The following is an 18,240-nucleotide window of genomic DNA, read 5'->3' as shown; positions in this document are numbered from 1 at the left end:
CTTTCTATTGGTGTATAACTTACACAAAGTGCCTAAGTCTGAAGCATACAGCTCATTGAATTTTTACATATGTGTACCGATGGATCCACCACTCAGATCAAGACATAGAACCTTGATTTTGAATGTATGCAAAAGCACAATGATGCAATCCCATGAATTTATATAAAGCCAGAAAGTTTTTACATTGTCAACATTTTAAAACTCAATAAATTGAAAATGATGGAAACAGTTCACTTAACAAGTATTTCTCATGATCACAATGACTAACTTAAATCAAAAAGAGAAAATAAAGAATACCACTGGTAAAGCATCCTTGCTTTCCGCCGTCCCCAACTGTAAAAGGCACGATTGAAAACAGCAGTCTGCCATCTTATGTGAAAAGGGGAGATGCTCAATCCGTTGTTTTCCAGCCAGTCTTCATAAGAATGTTTAAAATACACAGATGACTAAGAGAGAAAGAAAAGTTCCACATCACTGAATTTTGAAGAATAATTTATAAGGTTTAAGAAAATAAAAGTGTTTTCTACAGGAACGCAAGATACTGGCTAATCAAATGTTTATAATTTTAAAACTTTAGGTTTATTCTTCAGGATATTAAAGTAAGAGTCTTGGACTAGCTGATCTGCTGAAGTCAGGGTCTGGCAAACTATGGCCCACGGGCAAAAAAGTTTGCTGACCTTTGCTTAGAACAGCGTTGTCCAATAGACATACAATGTGAGCTACAAGTGCAAGCCACATATGTAATTTTTAATTTTCTAGTAGCCGAATTTTAAAAGGCAAACAGAAACAGAGGTTAATTTAAATGTATTTTTAACTCAAAATATCAAGATATTATCATTCAAAATATAATTAATATATTGAAACACCTCACATTCTACTTATTTACTTACGCATTAAGTCTTTGAAATTCAGTGTCAGCTTTACACTTATAGCACATCTTTATTCGGACTAGCCCCATTTCAAATGCTAGATGGCCACATGTAGTTAGTGGCTACCATACTGGACAGCACAGGTCTAGAAGCCTTGTTACCAGAGAAAGAGGTCTTTTGTTGTAATTAAAAAAGATCCCCAGCCAATCCAACAGAGGGGACAGGTTAGTTGGAATTGGTGCTTTCTATCCTCTTCTGAGCAACAACCCTAAGAAATTAGGCTGAATTTGACCATGAAAAAGTACAAAACTTATCTAAAGCCACCTTCGTCTCAGTAACTTCTTACATTCTTCACTGTTGGGGAGACAGCTGCTTATACGCAGCCTAACAAAGAGTCTTATCTTTAGGGAAGTTCGAAGTCCTTGAGTAATTAAGATTTTGGATAACATAAGGCTGTTTTACATGCACTGCCACTGACCTCTTACCTCTTACAGTAAGTATGGTTAAGTATTTTATCATATAGATGCCCATCCATTTGAGAAACTTATCTAGAAGGATATTTCAGCCCTATCACAGTCATAAAATGACCTGAGTCTGAATATAGGTATCTGTTTGCCTTTGGATCCACAATGCTCTCTGCTCTAAATCTTCAGGTGAAGTTATTAAACCTGCTTGTCTTCTAGGACTTGGAAAAGGAGAGTGACACACCCCTCCAGGTGTCTACTGAGGAAATCCTAGACAAACCAAGGGTGGAACAGCAGACCAAGTTAGAAGCAGAGAAGCTGAAGGTGCAGGCTCCTAAAACCTGAGGTCTCTCTCCATTCCCCAAGCAGATACTCTGAATGAGAGTTCGGTCTTTTGCTCAAGGAATAGTGCTCTCTTAGCGAGTTAGGAGCTGTTACTGAAATTAAAGTGACATCCTGATCACCTCACACACTGGACCAGAGACTATAGAGGTTTGAAAAATTCTTTTTATTTTGGATTTTTGTCACACATGCAACATGAAGAAATCATGCGGCTTTGTTTTTTCCAAACAACAAAATCACTGTTTAAACAAGCAGTGGCCTGTACTGCTCATGACATGCTAAGCACTGTGCCAAGTATGTGCAGAGAAAGCACCTGGGGATCTTATGAGGATGCAGATTCGGATTCTGTGGGTCAGGAATGAGGCCTGAGATTCTACATTTCTGACAGGCTCCCAGATAATGCCAAGTGCTGCTGGTCCTTGAATCTCAGGTTGAGTAGCAAGGCTCTATGTGGATGAATTAATGAAATCCTCCCTATAATCTCAGGAGAGCTTTACAATTATTATGCCTATTTTAAAGATGAAGTAATAGAGGAACAGAGAGTAATTTGCCCAAGCTCTCAATGGATAGGAAGTGGCAGAGCGCAGCCCTTGCTCTAAGGATTCAACTGTATAATCTCCTCACTTTGCAAGTTTGAATGCAACAAAGCAACAAAAGTATCATTTTGCTGTTAAGCCTAAACCACACAATACTAAACTACAGTATTCTATTTAAAACAGTATTCATAACATGAAGGTTTTACTAGTCATAATTGGAATTTTCATTAAATATTTGAGAATTGACATGATTTTATTCCACGCATACAATACTCCCACCCCCAATATGCAATTCCGAAAGGCTGCCTGAAGCATGTGGTCAGACAACTGTCCATAATATCTGCTACCCAAATAAAAATGGGCCGTGCACCCAGGGTGTGTGTGGGGCGGGGGTGGGAGTATTAAGGGGGGGTTAGTGTGAAGAAACGGCGTCTAAGATACAAATGAGAATTCGAGTAGTCAGAAACTAGTTATCTAAAGCCTTGCTACTTTGAAGTATGGTCTGTAGATTGGCAGCATTGGTAGCACTTGGGAACTGGTTAGAAATGCAGAATCTTAGGCCCCCGCCCCAGACCTGCTGAATCAGAATGTGCATTTTAACCGGAACCCCAGATGGTCATAAGCACTTTAAAGTTTGAGACCACTGATGTAAATCACAACTTGATTTAGATTCATTCCAATACCAGTCTCTGGAGGGTCGTGGCCTTAAAGACAATGAGGGCAAACAGTGTCTTTCCCAGGAGGATATTTTATTTCCTTCCAGGTGCAATGCCGCGGGGTTTGGCAGGGCCCCGGCCCTCCCGAACCCACTACCGGCGCCTCCCGGGCAGGACCCGAAGGCTGCGGGGCCTGCAGAGCCCCGCAATGAGACTGCGGCAGCTGCGCAGGCCGCCACACCCCTCCCGCGGCCAGCCGTGCTTTATTTACTCCATGGGACCGGGCGCCACGCGGAAGGCCGCACGTGGGTTCCGGTCGCACGGCTTTCAGCCCGGGAGGCACAAGGCAGGGGAAGAGAAAAGGCCTAGGGCCTTGCGCCCCGGCCCTGGCACCGCGGGCTTGGGCCTTAGGCCCGAGGCCCTCACCTTCAACACCAAGTCGGTCAGGTAGACGGCAGTCCAGCCGCCCACCACCACCACCACCAGCGATACCGGAATCATGGCAGCGGCGGGGGCAGCGGAGGGAAGGCGAGCGCCGGCGTCCTCCCTGCGAGCCGCAACCAGCCGGCCGCGCGGCGCCTACAGCCCCAGCATCTGCGCAGGAACCCAGCTGCCACCGGCTCCTTTTTCGTGGTGGCGTCGTTTCCTTCCGGATCCTTCTGGTGGGTCGCACGAACGGCAGTGTGCGCACCGGAAAAGGGCGTGGGGGCTTATTTTCGCGGGGCACTCGGGCGCCGCTGTCTAGGTATCAACTAGACTGCGGCTGCCAGCCCTCTAGCGATTTCTTAGGCTTTGGCCCTCCCTGCTGTCTGCTCTCCATTCTCCGGTTCTGGTCTGGGGTTTGCGGTTCCTTTTAATCTAGTGGGGGTTTGGGTAATCCCAAATAATAATCGTCTCCGCCGCTCAGACTCTGTCATAGGTATCCAGATTTAAGTTAATTATGTTTATTCGTTCTTTTAATTGAAGCGTAATTTACATATAGCGAAAACACAATACGGATCTCAACTATTTCGATGAGTTTTGATAACTATATATCTGTGTACCCTAATAAAAATAGAGAACATTTCCATCTCAGAAATTTTCTTCGCTCGCTTCCCGGTTAATCCTCTCCTCGCCCTCCCATCACCCCTTTTCTAATTTTTAAATCTTTGTGTAAATAGAATCATACAATAAGTACTCTTTTGTGTCCGGCTTATTTCGTTCAACATGATTTTTTTGAGCTTTAGGTTCTTTTCTCAACCTCTTCCATTATAAAATTTGAGATTGGTGCTACATTAAAAAAAAAGTTCTGAACATCTGTACATATTTTTTTATTGACGTGTACCTGATTATATTGACCTGGAGCAGTGGTTCTCAACCTTGGCTGTAACATTAGGATCACCAGGGGGCTTTAAAAATTCCTGATGCCCGTTCTGTAGCTTAGACCACTTGAATCAGAATTTCAGAATGAGATCCAAGCATCAGTATTTTTTAAACTCAGGTCATTCCATTGTGCAGCCAAGACTGAGAACCACGGAAGGAAAACTAGTATTTATGGAGTTTTGTTTGTTTGTTTGTTGTTTCTTTGTTTTTTGCATTCTCTTAAGGCCCAAGTCTTTAAAAGTTGTTTTTACTTTTCTGGAAAATCATCATTAGCAATAGTAATACTAATACCGAAATATTGAGAACATAATACTAGCTTAAGAACAAGTATCCCAAATAAAAATGCACCCTCAGCCTTCTCCAAAGTAAAAATATAGTGTCATACTAGGAACCTGTATGACAGATACTGTTACTCATTTGCCTCACTCTCCCATACTTTTCCTAAAGTTTTAATAATTTAGCACCATATCTCCCTAGCTTCAAGAAACCTTATGACTCAGTTTTACATCTTCTTGCCTATATGTGTGTATATGTGTTGTTTTAAAATGTTTCAATTTATTTTGGACAAAGCTAGGTATAATTATAAAAGTTTATATTCAAGCACCCTGTGACTCCACAGTTTTCCATGTACAGGTATCCCGAAAGTCTTAGTGCAGTTTTAATACTTTCAGAAGTATAAATGCCGAAAACTTGAAAACAGCATCACTTGAAAATTTATTTAAATTTCTTTTGCACTATTTAATTTGGTGAATTTTGAGTAATTTTAAATTTCAAATTTTTTAGTCCCCCTAACTGAGGATGGCAAACGTTGACTGAAACAAAAAATTGAATTACATTTATTATTCAAAAATTCCCGAGACCAAAGCAGCATGAAATAAATTTAAATAATTTTATTTTTCAAGTGATGTTTTGTGTAAGTTCATAGAGTTTGTACTTCTGAAGTTATTAAAGCTTAAAACTACACTAAGACTATTGGTACACTATTGTATTTGAACTGACCTTTGTTTGCTCTTGTATAATGACTGTAGTTTTTAACACTGTTCTTTCCTAGGATGAGAAAATTTACTTAAGAATTAAAATGTCTTCTCTTTTGTTAGCCTGAAGCCTTGTCTGGACCACTTGCTGGGACAAAAACCAGTTACTGTGTGGCTGATTACCCAAAATATGTAGGAAATGAGTTGATTGTGTTTTTCTGTTCCCAACCTAAAATTTTACTTGTTCAACTGACTTGGTGTTCTCATCAGGGACCCAGCAGTCAAAACAAAACACTGAATAGAATCCTGCTGGTTTCTGGAATTTATCAGTAGTGGAAGCCAGCTGGTGGCAGCAGAAGAGACAAGACAGAGGATGCAAGGTGGCAGCAAAAAACACCTGTATTCCATAAGATCAAGGTATTCTTCCTTAGAAGAAATGTGACCTAATTTACAAATAGTTTCAGGTTTCTGTCAAGTAACTATCTTGAAGGACGCACAGCCAGGCTTTTATTCATATCATTTTTATTTAGTATATATATATATATATTTTTTTTTTTAATTTTTATTTATTTATTTATTTATTTATGGCTGTGTTGGGTCTTCGTTTCTGTGCGAGGGCTTTCTCTAGTTGCGGCAAGTGGGGGCCGCTCTTCATCGCGGTGCGCGGGCCTCTCATTATCGCGGCCTCTCTTGTTGCGGAGCACAGGCTCCAGACGCGCAGGCTCAGTAATTGTGGCTCACGGGCCCAGCTGCTCCGCAGCATGTGGGATCTTCCCAGACCAGGGCTCGAACCCGTGTCCCCTGCACTGGCAGGCAGATTCCCAACCACTGCGCCACCAGGGAAGCCTATTTAGTATATTTTTTTTAGAGGGGCACCAAAAATACATCTTGGCTGAATGCAAAACAGCTACTACATGTTAGGGACTTCCCTGGCTGTCCAGTGGTTAAGACTCCATGCTTCCACTGCAGGGGGCACGGGTTCAATCCCTGGTTAGGGAACTAAGATCCCACATGCCACATGGCGTGGCTGAAAACAAACAAACAAAAACCAGCTACATGTTAAAAATCAGTATTTGGCTGAAGCAGAATATCACTATTATATAATAAACTTCTGAGATACCAGAATCAACATGAAATATAAAAATTAGATAATATTAATTTTAAAATATTATAATTTTGTTGTTAAAATGTAAGTATTCAGATTTTTAGAGTTTGACATCGCCTTCAGGAGTGTTTATTTCTCATCAGTGTAAGCTGATAGTTTGCTTCTGGGGTCATTATACTCTATGTTTATGACACTAACTTACACCAGTCAGGATAAGCTAGGTTATGCTTAGGAAACAAGCCCTAAAATCCCACTGGCTTAAAATGACAAAGATTTATTTTTTGTTTGTGCTGCATATCCAACAGGGGTTGGTAGAATGATGGAGACTCCATTTTATCATGCCCAGTTCTCAAAGCGAGGCTCAGGATTTAATGCAGCAGAGAAAGAGAGGACTAGAGTGTTTACCACTGGCTGCGAAATGCTATGGCCCAGACATGCACACGTTCCTTCCACTCCAGCTTCATGAGCTAGTCAAATAGCTGTTCCTAACTTAAAGGGCAGAACGAGTGTAATCCTCTGTATACCTAGAAGTAGAGAAGAATATACCTGGAAGTAAACAGTAGTGCCATCTACCACATAAATAGATGCTCTCTTTCATCTATGGAGGGCAGTGTAACAGAAAATGTTTGGTTAGCGCTGCCATTATGGGATACTGCTAGTATTGATGCCGCCACAAAATTATTAAGCTTTCCTTTCTCTTTAATAGGAACTGACTAAGATAAAGGCTCATGTCTGTTTTTTTTTTTTTTTTTGGCCGCGCTGCGCAGCATGTGGGATCTTAGTTCCCCAACCAGGGATCGAACCCGCACCCTCTGCAGTGGAAATGCTGAGTCTTAACCACTGGACGGCCGGGGAAGTCCCTCATCTCTATTTTATATCCTCAGCTTGGTGTGGTTGCTGATGATGGTGCAGTTTGGTTGAAGCAGCCCCACAGACGCAAGCTTCTAGTCCCAGGTGAAGAAAATATTTTTTGAATCTTTTCTGAAAGTATTATCCGCGCTTATATTTTTTACTCCAAATATATATATATATACACACATACACACACACACAATATTTGCCTGCAATTGCTGCTTTACACAGTCAACGTGAATAAAATTTGTCCTTAAACCTTGGTTCTAAAACTGTGGCAAAGGAGCAGTACAATTGGCTTTCAAGAAACCAGTCATCTGGGTTTTTCCATTTATATTTCAGTTTCATTTCATGTACACCAGTCTCAGCATCTTCCTGGAGGAGAATGATAAGAGAATCTTTTCAGCCACTGTCATGTAAGAAATACTTGTACTGTGAAATCATCAGTTTGATTACTTCTTCCTCAGGTTCCAGAAAGCAAAGTATTTTTCTCTGCAAGCAGTTTTAATAAGTTAAGATATATTGTTTTCATCTAAAAAGCATGTTTAGTTTTGCTCTAGATGGCTTTTAAACACGTAGTAGCTGCTATTCCATCTTGTTTAAACATCTTGTTAAATATATGACAAGGCGATTCAAAAACCTTTGGATGGCCACCGGGGCCAGGAGGCGACCGGAGTATGTCAGCCCCGTTTGAGGAGCGCAGTGGGGTGGTTCCATGCAGAACACCGTGGGGCCAGTGGTACCAGATCTTGGAGGAGGTGTTCATTGAAGTTCAGGTGCCGCCAGGCACTCGCGCCCAGGATATCCAGTGCAGCCCGCAGAGCCGGCATGTGGCGCTGGCTGTGGGTGGCCACGAGATCCTCAAGGGCAAACTCTTTGATTCTACAATAGCTGATGAGGGAACGTGGACTGTGGAGGGTAGAAAAATGGTCTGTATTGTTCTTATAAAGAGAGATGCAGCAAATTGTTGGACTTCTATTCTGGAATCTGAGTATGCAGCTGATCCTTGGGTGCAAGACCAAATGCAGAGAAAACTTCCAGAAAGAAAATCCTGGTTTTGACTTCAGCAGAGCGGAAATCTCAGGAAACTACACTAAAGGTGGACCAGATTTCTCAGATCTTGAGAAATATCTGTGAACTTGCTGCATTTTGTGGATCCTAGCAAATGTTGCCAGCTTAATCAAAGGAACAGATTATGCGGTGGAAGAAAAATGTGGATGCCTACAGTTAACAAATTGCAAAATATATTTAAATATGGTTCTGAAAATTGCATTCAAATATGATTTTCATAGGAAACAAATACTGTAGGAACTATTCTACTGATATACGGTAGCTTATTTTTTGGACTTGTTTTTGCTCAGCATGAACTTTCATATGCTGCGGTTTACTAATATCATATTTAACCTGTATTTTTAATACAAAAAACTTTAGGGTATAGATCATGTGAAATGACAGGGTGCCTTCAGGGAAAATTAAGTTTTTCTTTCAATAAGTGTGATGCAGGAATAATGTTCAATAAACTCTTCTAAATAGGAAAAAAAAACCCAAAAACCTTTGTACATCATGTATTCTTGTCTTTGACTGAAGTATGAGGCAGTGGCCCACTATCTTTCTGCTTATAGACAGTTATAATTGCTTTCGGATTACAGTACTGAAGGTTATATGAACAAAACACTGTATGCTTATGATTCCTAAATCACTCTTACCCTTTACCATGTTTGTTCTATTATCCAGAACAATTGACACATTTTGAAACTGATTTTCCATCCTATAAGTAGTTCTTCAGTCAGAATGCATTATGTTGATAGCTGTGTGAGGGAGGCCTCAACAATCTCTCAACAATTGAACAGAATCAGAGTTGAATTCATTATTAATCTACAATACTGTTAGACTTAAATATGACTTATAGTCGTTTTTGCATATCCAAGTGTCTGATGTCCAAGATATAGTGGCACATTTAATACTATTGCCTTTTTGTTCATAGCAGAATACAATTCAGGAAGTTTTTCAATACCATATTTTCTAGAAGGAACTTAACAACTAGGATTTATAGCTTCAGCAAATATGAAAAATCCATCATCTTCAACTACTGAAAATAGTTCACAGTCTGTAGCAGGAATTGTCAAATTATGGCCTGGGAATCAAATCCAGCCCTCTGCCTGTTTTGTAAATAAAGTTTTATTGGAAAACAGCCATGCTCCTTTGTTTGCATTACCTTTGGCAGCTTTGCATCACAACAACAGAGCTGAGTAGTTGTGACAGAGACCTAATGGCCCACAAAGCCTAAAATATTAACTATCTGGTCCTTAAAGGAAAAAGCATGCTGGTTTGTGGTCTGTAGTGATATTGTCAATAAGATTTTTCTTTAACTTTAGCTTCCCTAGACATAGAACTATAAGGAATTCTCTACATTTTTTTTTTTTTGGCCGCACCGCACAGCCCTGACCAGGGATCGAACCCGCGCCCCCTGCACTGGAGGCACTGAGTCTTAACCACTGCACTGCCAGGGAAGTCCCAGGAATTCTCTTCTTAAAGCCTTCTCATAAAGTCTATTATTTTGGACTTCCAAAGGCAAAGTTGAGGGGAAACTAAATCCCAAATCCCAAGGCATAAACTAAACATAAGTGCATCCCTGTTATTTAACTCAGCAGGCTCTAAAATTAATCTCTTACTGCTTCTCTGAACATATTTTGATTTCCCTCTTATTTGTAGATAATAGTTCTATAGGGCATATAATTCTAGACTGAAAGTTGTTTTCATTCAGCATTTTGACAATGTGACTTATTTTCTGGCTTCCATTGCTGCTGTTGAGAAGTCTATTTTTAGTCCAACTGTCACTTCTTTTAGGCAATCTGTCTTCTTTCTAGCTTCTTTCTACTGTTCTGAGTTTGACTTTGGTGTGTCTAGGTGTAGATTTCTTTTGTCTAACTTGCTTGGAATTTGTCATTATATGAATCAGGGTCCAGGCAGGAGAACAAAAGCCCTGCTAGGTACTTCAAAACAGAGAGGATTTGATAAGGGAATCGGCTACACATGTATTGGGAGATTGAAAGAGGAACAAAGGTCAAGTAGCCTGGAGATTAGAAAGCAGAAAGTATTAATAGCTAGCACATCCCTAGGGTTCAAGGCACCAAAAGGAGGAGGTTACGTTACCAGAACCTAGGAGGGTAGAGCAGGTGGCCACCATCTCAGGAACAGCTATGCTACTGGGGATGGACGGGTGGCTGTTGCTAAGGGCTTGGGACCAGAAGGAGTAAAAGGAAGAGAAAAAAAAAAGAGAGAGAGAAAGAGGAACTCCTGCTGTTACCCTCCTCCTACCTTTTGATCACATACCAGCGCTTCTTATTAGTGGAACCCAGGAGGAAGCCAGCTGCTAAAGGAGCCTGGAAAAGCATTGTGGACACCCAACCCCAGTGCTGCCTTGCAGGGAATAGAAGCCTGGGTGTGGAGCTGAAAGACCAGCACAGTCTAGGTTCCTGAATTTTAAGATTTGTCATCTTCATCAAACTTGGCAAATTCTCAGCTATCTTCTCTTTGAATGTTCTCTCTCCCTTGTTCATCTCATTTTGAAAGTCTGATTGGATGTAACAGCTTCTCTATCCTCCATGTCTATTTTCCTTTAATATTTTCCATGTCTTTACCTTGCTGCATTCTGGGTAATTTTCTTTCTTTCTTTTTTTTTTTTTTTGGCTGTGCCACGCAGCATGTGGGATCCTAGTTCCCAGCCAGGGATAGAAACTGCATGCATTGGAAGTGTGGTGTCTTAACCGCTGGACCGCCAGGGAAGTCCTGGTAATTCCTTGAAATCTATCTTTCAGTTCATTATTTCTTACTTCATTCAGTTGTGTCTAATCTGCTGTTTTGACCAGTCTATTGATTTTCTAATTTCAATTATTTTATTTTTCATTTCTAGAAATTATATTTGTTTTTGTTTCAAATCTGATTTATTATTTTTTGCTTTCTCTTGTTCCTTAGCCATATTTTAAATTGTACAGATTAAACATGCTTATTATATACTGTGTATCTGATAATTGCAGTATCTGTAGCATTGGCAGATCTGATTCTTTGTTTCTGCTAATTGTCATTCATGGTGACTTGCATTTTTTTCTTTTTTATTGCAAACTCATGTTTGTTGGAACTCTATCTAGTGGAAGTACTTAATACCTGAGCTTGAGGTAAGTTTCTCCAGAGATAATTGGCATTTACTTTTCCAAGTACCTAAGGACCTCACTAACCTGGGGTCACTTAAATCTAAATCCTTAATGCAGGCTTCTTTTAGGTCACAATTTTAGGTTTCAGATTAGAAGTTGATGTCCAGTTGTAGTAGGCTGCTTCTGAAATGGCTTCCAATGGTCACTGCCTCTTGGTAATCACGCCTTGTGTAATCCCCTCCCTTTGTGTGTGGGCTGGACCTAGTGACATGCTTCTAACAAACTGAATATGGCAAAAATGATGGAATGTCACTTCCATGATTAGGTTATAAAAGACTGTGACTTCTGTCTTCCTTTCTCTCTCTCTCTGGCTCTCCTCACTTTCTCACTCTGATGAAGCAAATTATTATGCTGTGAGCTGCTCTGATGAAAGGCCCACGTGGCAAGGAACTGAGGGTGGCCTCCGGCCAACAGACAGCAAGGAACTGAGGCCCCCAGACCAACAGCCTCAAGAAACTAAATCCTATGCAAAACCACAAGAGTGAGCTTTGAAGCAGATCCTTCCCTGGTTGAGCCTTGAGATGACTGCTGCCCCAGCCGACAACTTGACTGCTACTTTGTGAGAGACCCTGAGCCAGAGGATACAGCTAAGCCACAACCAAATTCCTGCCCCACAGAAATAGTGAGATGATAACTGTTGTCATTTCAAGCCACTAAGTTTTAGGCTAATTTGTTATTCAGTGGTAGATAACCAAAACGTCAATCATGAGTGGTAATAGTTCCATTCTAGTCTGTCGGTTGAGCTAAATCTGTTACTATTTTCCATTATGACTATCTCCTTAAGGAGATACTGGAACAAGCCAGAAAATACCCAAAGGGATACTGTTAGGGGGATAAGAGGTCTGAAAAATATATCATATGAAGAACAGGTGAATGAATTGGGTGTGTTCTACCCCAAAAATTGATCTATGATAATTTTTCAAATTTTAAAAAAGGTGGTAGAAAAGAAGCCTGATCTGGGAGCAACAGGAATGACCAAGACGTATGGGCTTCAAACCTACTAGAGTCCAGTTTGTAATCAGAAAACTACATGGGAGACTTTTTTTCTCCTCTATAGCCAAGGCCAAGAGAGGCAAGTTTCGTTAAGGTCACATTCTGGGAGTGGTTGGTCTGTTCTAGTTCATTCACCGAGGGTCCAGTTTCCAAGTCTCTGAGCTTTATCTTCTACCCCTACTGAAGGCCCACTCATATAGCTAAGGTCAGCAGATGACAGCAGGGCAGACACCAGCTTTAGATCTCACCTCTCTGGATATATGTTTTTTCATCTTGCCTTTAAAAAAAAGAAAACAAAAACCTCTGAGGATTTCCCTTACTTTCCACTACCTCTACTACGCATTTATGAAATATTTACAATACTTTATCCAATGCTTTATGTATTTTTGTCCCAGGAAGGTTTTTTTCAGGACGGCTAATATGCTATATTGCTGGAAATGGAAGTCCCTATGGACCAGTTTTTTAAAAAAATGGTGGTAAAATATACATAACATAAAAAGATCCCGCATGCTGCAACTAAAGATCCCACATGCCACAACGAAGATCCCGCGTGCTGCAACTAAGACCCGGCACAGCCAAATAAATAAATATTATTAAAAAATAACCATTTTAACCATTTTAAAGTGTACAATTCAGTGGCATTAAGTACATTCACAATGGTATGTAACCATCACCACTGTCTATTTCCAGAAATTTTCCATCATCGGAAACAGAAACTCTGAACCCATTAAATAATAATTTCCTACTCCCCCCCGCCCCCAGCTCCTGGTTACCTCCTGTGGGCCTGTTCTAAAGGGATAAGTTACTACAGACCTTTGAGAATATATTTGCCAAACCCCAGATATTCTCAGATCCCAGGTTGACAAAAAAATGGTCTAAGACTATAAATTTAACATTGGGAACTTACACCAGGGAAGTGCTATTGATTACCCCTGTACTCTGTGCCCATGACCAGTTCCTTTCAAAGTTGACATGTGCTGCCAATATTCATATTTTAGGAAACTGCAACTTGGCTTTTCTACTATTCTCCAGAAGCCATGCTAATTCCCAATTTTACTTTTACAGTCTCCAGCAAAACAAAAAAACAAACAAACACACACAAACACGCTGCATGGAATTCCTGGTATAGGCTAGTAGATATTGCTAAGAAGAGCAAGACCAAACTTTACTGCCTTTTAGGTGAGAAGCCAGTTGTTTGTACTGGTGCCCACTATCATTCAAAAGAAATAATTACTCAGTGGTATTTTTGCCCTAGGAAAGTTCAATTAACTTCATAACTGAGGGTGTGAGAGAGGAAAAGATACATCACTGGCTGAGCATTCTCTACTTCTCTCCCTGTAGCTATCTAGTAAAGAGAATTTTGTCTTTGCTGTCCTATTTGAGATTTTTTAGGATGCAGAATTGGGAGAACGAGATGGACTTAGAAAGAGATGGTCCTGAGAGATCGACAAGAGAAAAGGATTTAGTAAAAAGCCAAGTCAAACCTGGAGTTAAGGTTAAAAGAAGGGAGAGATAAAGGACAAACTAAGGGCTGGATGTCAGAGAGAGTTTGGGGATTTGGTCAGTCAGAGGGACTGTAGCAAGTATGTGTGTGAGGGAATCGGGGAGGAGAGGAAAGCTGACCCTAGGGCTGTTGCTGTCAGTTATGATCTGGATCCACTTTCATAATCTTTGTTGATTTCACATTTTTCTTTTATTTTGAGATGTTACTCACGTACAGTCATGCACACAAATCTTAAGGATTGAGCTTGATGAATTTTTACATACGTCTACACCTGTGTAACCACCACCCAGATGAAGATACAGAACATACCAGCACCCCACAGCTCTTCCTCATCCCCTTCCCAGTCTACCACCCCAGAAGTAATCACTCTTCTGCTTTCTCTCACCATAGATTAGTTTTTGTCTGTTTACTTAACTTCATAAGAATGGAATCATATGGTAGGTACTCTTTTGTGTCTGCCTTCTTTCACTCAACATTACATCTGTAAGATTGATCAGTATTGTTGTAGGTAGCAAAGCAGGTTATTATTTTTTTACCATTGTGAAGTATTTCACAAATTATTTCTCTGGACTATACTTGATGAACATTTGGGTGTTTCTAGTGTCTGGCTATTACGAATAACAATGCTATGAACATTCTTGTATATATGTGATGGTGGACGTAATCACTCATTTGTGTTGGGTATATGTCCAGGTGTGGAATTACTGGATCCTAGAGTGGACATATCTCCATCTTTAGTATTTGCTGCCAAACAGTTTTTCAAAGCAGATGTACTAATGTACATTTCCACCAGCAATGCAAGAGAGTTCTGGCTGCTCCCTGTCCTTGTCTAGACTTGATATTTTTAAAATTAAAAAAAATTTTTCCCCAGACTTATTGTATATTATTGACATGCAAGGACTTGATATTTTCAGTCCGTTAATCTTAGTTACCTTTAACGTTCTTTGAGGGGCACAAGCAGACATCAGAAATCCTTTAAAATTATTTTTGTTGTTAAACTCTGCTTCAGTATAAAAGATTCTATGCATAGACTGGGTACATGAAGCCTTGGAAATTATCAGGGTCAGAGGCCTGAGGTTTTGGATTTGTACAGATCCAGTTCAGCTGTTGCAGGAAGAACATATTTGAGAAGAATTCAAGAAGATCACTGTGTTCTTGAAGGTGAAACTTTATTCCATAAAGACAGAACACTCTCTCTTAGAAGATGGATCGTTCAGTAGAGACTGTCTGAAGTAGGCAAAGCTGTCAGAAGACTGGACGAATGCATCATTCTGTTAAGCCAGTTGTTAAACTTGAGGGTGCATCAAACTCCACTGGAGGGCTTGTTAAAACACAGCTCGCCAGTCCCACCCCCAGACTTTCTGAGTCAGCAGGTCTGGGACTTGGAGGGCAGAGAATCTGCATTTCTAACCAGTTTCCAGGTGATGTCTATACTCCTGATCCCAAGACCAACACTGTGCCATGAGGGCCACTGAGGTCCCTTACTGCAATGTCCCAGTGAGAAGCAGTGAAGGCAGTGAGACGTAATTGGATTTGGGATATATTTGGAGGGATCGAGCCTACAAAACTTGATGTTAAACACTGTGATTCTAGAATGTTCCTTAAGTAGGTTTCTTGCTTGTGTGTTTTTGCTTTTTAGTTTTTAAATTTAAGAGCCATGCAGCTTTGTTGTTAAGCATATAGGCTCTAGAGTTCAATGGCCTGGGTTCAAATTGCAACTCTGCTACCTATCAGTTGTGTGGTCTTGCAAATTCATTTCTCATTTGTAAAATGTGGATAATATGAGCAGGGGGTTCTTGCAGGGAATAAATGAGATACCATATATAAAACACATTGTATATGGAATATAGATTTCTGATTGCTTCAATTTGGGGCAAGAACACATTGCTTACATATGATAATGAGGATTGTCAACAAAATAACTGAGAAGAAAATTCTGCATTTATTTTCTAATATTTTTTGATAACTAATAAAATTTACAGAAAGCTAATTTTTAAATTTAGATTTTTATTACTTTTACACAAAGCATAAATTGTGTCAAAATAATTCTGATAGGTGACTTGAAAAATTTAATTTGTACCTTCTGTACAAATTCTGTACAATATTCTGTACAATATTCACAGTGGACATTTTATCTATTCAGATTTAATGGGTTTTGGTAAGAACTGCAAATTAGATAGCAGTTGTACTTGGCACTTGAAAATTTTCATCTAATTAGTTATCTTATCAGTGACACAATTAAAAATTCCTGAATTATTATCCATTCAGCTAAAAAACTGCCAAAGGTCAAAATCTCTGATACTGGTTTTCAGCATATTGACAGGCCAAAGCAAATGATATAAAAGTTTTAAAATGTTCTCAGAGCTCAGCAAAATTTTGGCCAAGGAGTTTTCAAGCAGGAAACATGAGGTAAACATCTATTTTTTCTTACCCTTTTAGAAAATGGAATTGTCCACTATATAATGATACATAATTCCAACAGGGTCTTCTGCATCCAATTGGCTGTAAAAAGAACTAACCACCAAAAGGCAATCCTCTGTAGCAAAAGCATTTTATCTTTGTAGATGCCAATAAATGTTTCATTTCTTTTGAAAGATAGGCAAAGCATATTTTCCTGCAAAATATAAACAGTCCCCTCACACGATATGATTATCCAAGCTTGCGATTTTGTGTTCCAGTGGTTCTTAAGCCGGTACACACACCAGAATTGCTTGGTGTGGGGGTGTGTCTTCAAAGTACCCCTGAACCTGGCCCCTGGCCAGATGCAAGGCTGGGACTCTGAGGATGGAGTGTGGACACGCCCATGTTTACATGCTCCCTCAGCTTCGACAGCACCTGCGTTTCGGCCATGTGGTAGTTTGGATAATCTGCAAGCCTTTCTGCTCCTTTTATCCTTTTTTATCCCTTTTATCCACCTAGAAGTGGCAGATAAAATAAGGCAAGCATCCTTTTAAATGCATAGTTAGGATAGTAAGGGAAAAACTGAAGGGCCAACATCAGAGCCAGACCTACAGTTGCCCATGGTGAGTGGCTGCTGACACTTCATTCTTCCTGGAAGAGGAAGAGAGTACGCCCATCTTCGTAACCAAGTACTCGTATCTTTGGGCTTGGGTTTTAACAGCTTTTGGGGTACAGAGAAAAAGCTCTGGGCACAGACAAGATGGGGAATTGGAACTAAAAACCTTGTACAGACTTGGGACCCTGATTACGCTACAGTGGAGTAGAAAGCAAATCCATCCATCAGCTGAGGCAGAAAACAAAGAAGTTTGTCTGCCCTTGTCTGAGCTTTGAGTGGAGAAAAAAAAAAAACACATATATGTATAAAAAAAGCCCCACACATGTAGACTCTCCATGGGAACTAATAATCACCACCTTTCCTCAGGTGGTTTTCTTTCTGTATTTACACTAGCTGTGTGGTCTGGCAGCCCTGAACTGAGAAATTAGTATATGAAATGGTCCCAGGCTGGGACACTTTCAGGGCTCCTGGCAAAAGCAAATGCAGGACTTCTGAGGAACACACACACAGCCATGCAGCTGTGGCTGCAGTGGGGTCAGGGGAGTAATTTAAGTAGAGCCCAGGCACTTCTGGGGTGCGGAGTGGCTGAGGGCAGGGTGCACTGCCTGACCTTGGGCGATCACCCCACTCCCTGCAGACCCTCATAGCTGATGGAGGCTGCCTTCTCCAAGTGGGTTCAAAGGTGTACCTCTAACCCAAGAATTTGTTTGGTGAGACGAGAGTTAACAGGTGACTGACTCTATTTCACCATCCTGTCCCCAGCACATAATATATTTAGTGCCTTCCTTGAGGATTTGCTTATAGGGAGTACTTTTTTTTGCTCCTTCCCTTGAACTTTGGAGCTGACCCAGATTAGGGGCTGGCCTTCAGTCATTACCTGTAGATATTACCAGGCCAAGTAGCCAGTACCTCTATGGGAATGTGCGTTCATAGGCCAAAACAACCAGATATCTGAAGAAGATAGATACCTTAAAAGAAAAACGACAAACTGGAAACCACGTACCAATTTTAGTAGCAACACTAACAAACCAAGGGATTTAAACAAATATGAAAGGACTTCCTTTTCTGGTTAGGGTGTTAAAAGTTGTAAGAGATAGCTGCTGTTCTCACTCTACCAGTTGACTCTGATGTAACCATCCATTGAAAATGGCTACTCTGGGGACTTCCCTGGTGGCACAGTGGTTAAGAATCTGCCTGCCAATGCAGGGGACACAGGTTCGATCCCTGGTCCAGGAAGATCCCACATGCCGTGGAGCAACTAAGCCTGTGTGCCACAACTACTGAGCCTGCGCTCTAGAGCCCGCGAGCCACAACTAATGAAGTGCCCGCGCTCTAGGGCCCGTATGCTGCAACTAC

At 40.7% G+C, this 18,240-nt stretch overlaps 1 protein-coding gene and 1 pseudogene across 5 annotated transcripts in view; one reads left to right on the top strand and one right to left on the bottom strand.

The window, feature by feature from the left end:
* MBTPS2 (membrane bound transcription factor peptidase, site 2) overlaps positions 1-3,524 on the bottom strand; it is a 44,951-nt gene extending 41,427 nt beyond the window's left edge. For all 4 annotated transcript variants that reach the window (XM_082447172.1, XM_082447173.1, XM_082447171.1 and 1 more), the window contains exons 1-2: positions 3,294-3,524; positions 298-446 (exon numbers count right to left, since the gene is read on the bottom strand). In XM_082447172.1, the coding sequence (XP_082303298.1) occupies positions 298-446; positions 3,294-3,368 (224 nt within the window). In that variant the 5' untranslated portion in view covers positions 3,369-3,524. The remainder of the gene's footprint in view (positions 1-297; positions 447-3,293) is intronic.
* Positions 3,525-3,636: 112 nt separating this feature from the next.
* Positions 3,637-17,872, top strand: LOC309652959 (nudC domain-containing protein 2 pseudogene; annotated as a pseudogene). The gene is made up of 2 exons (XR_014268748.1): positions 3,637-5,620; positions 7,076-17,872. The product of XR_014268748.1 is annotated as a nudC domain-containing protein 2 pseudogene (transcript).
* Positions 17,873-18,240: the final 368 nt, after the last annotated feature.

This window comes from Balaenoptera physalus (assembly GCF_965194825.1).
Source record: "Balaenoptera physalus genome assembly, chromosome: X".
Taxonomy (NCBI): Eukaryota; Metazoa; Chordata; class Mammalia; order Artiodactyla; family Balaenopteridae; genus Balaenoptera; species Balaenoptera physalus.
The sequence above is the reverse complement of the archived record's forward strand: the minus strand, read 5'-3'. Positions and strand labels throughout refer to the sequence as shown.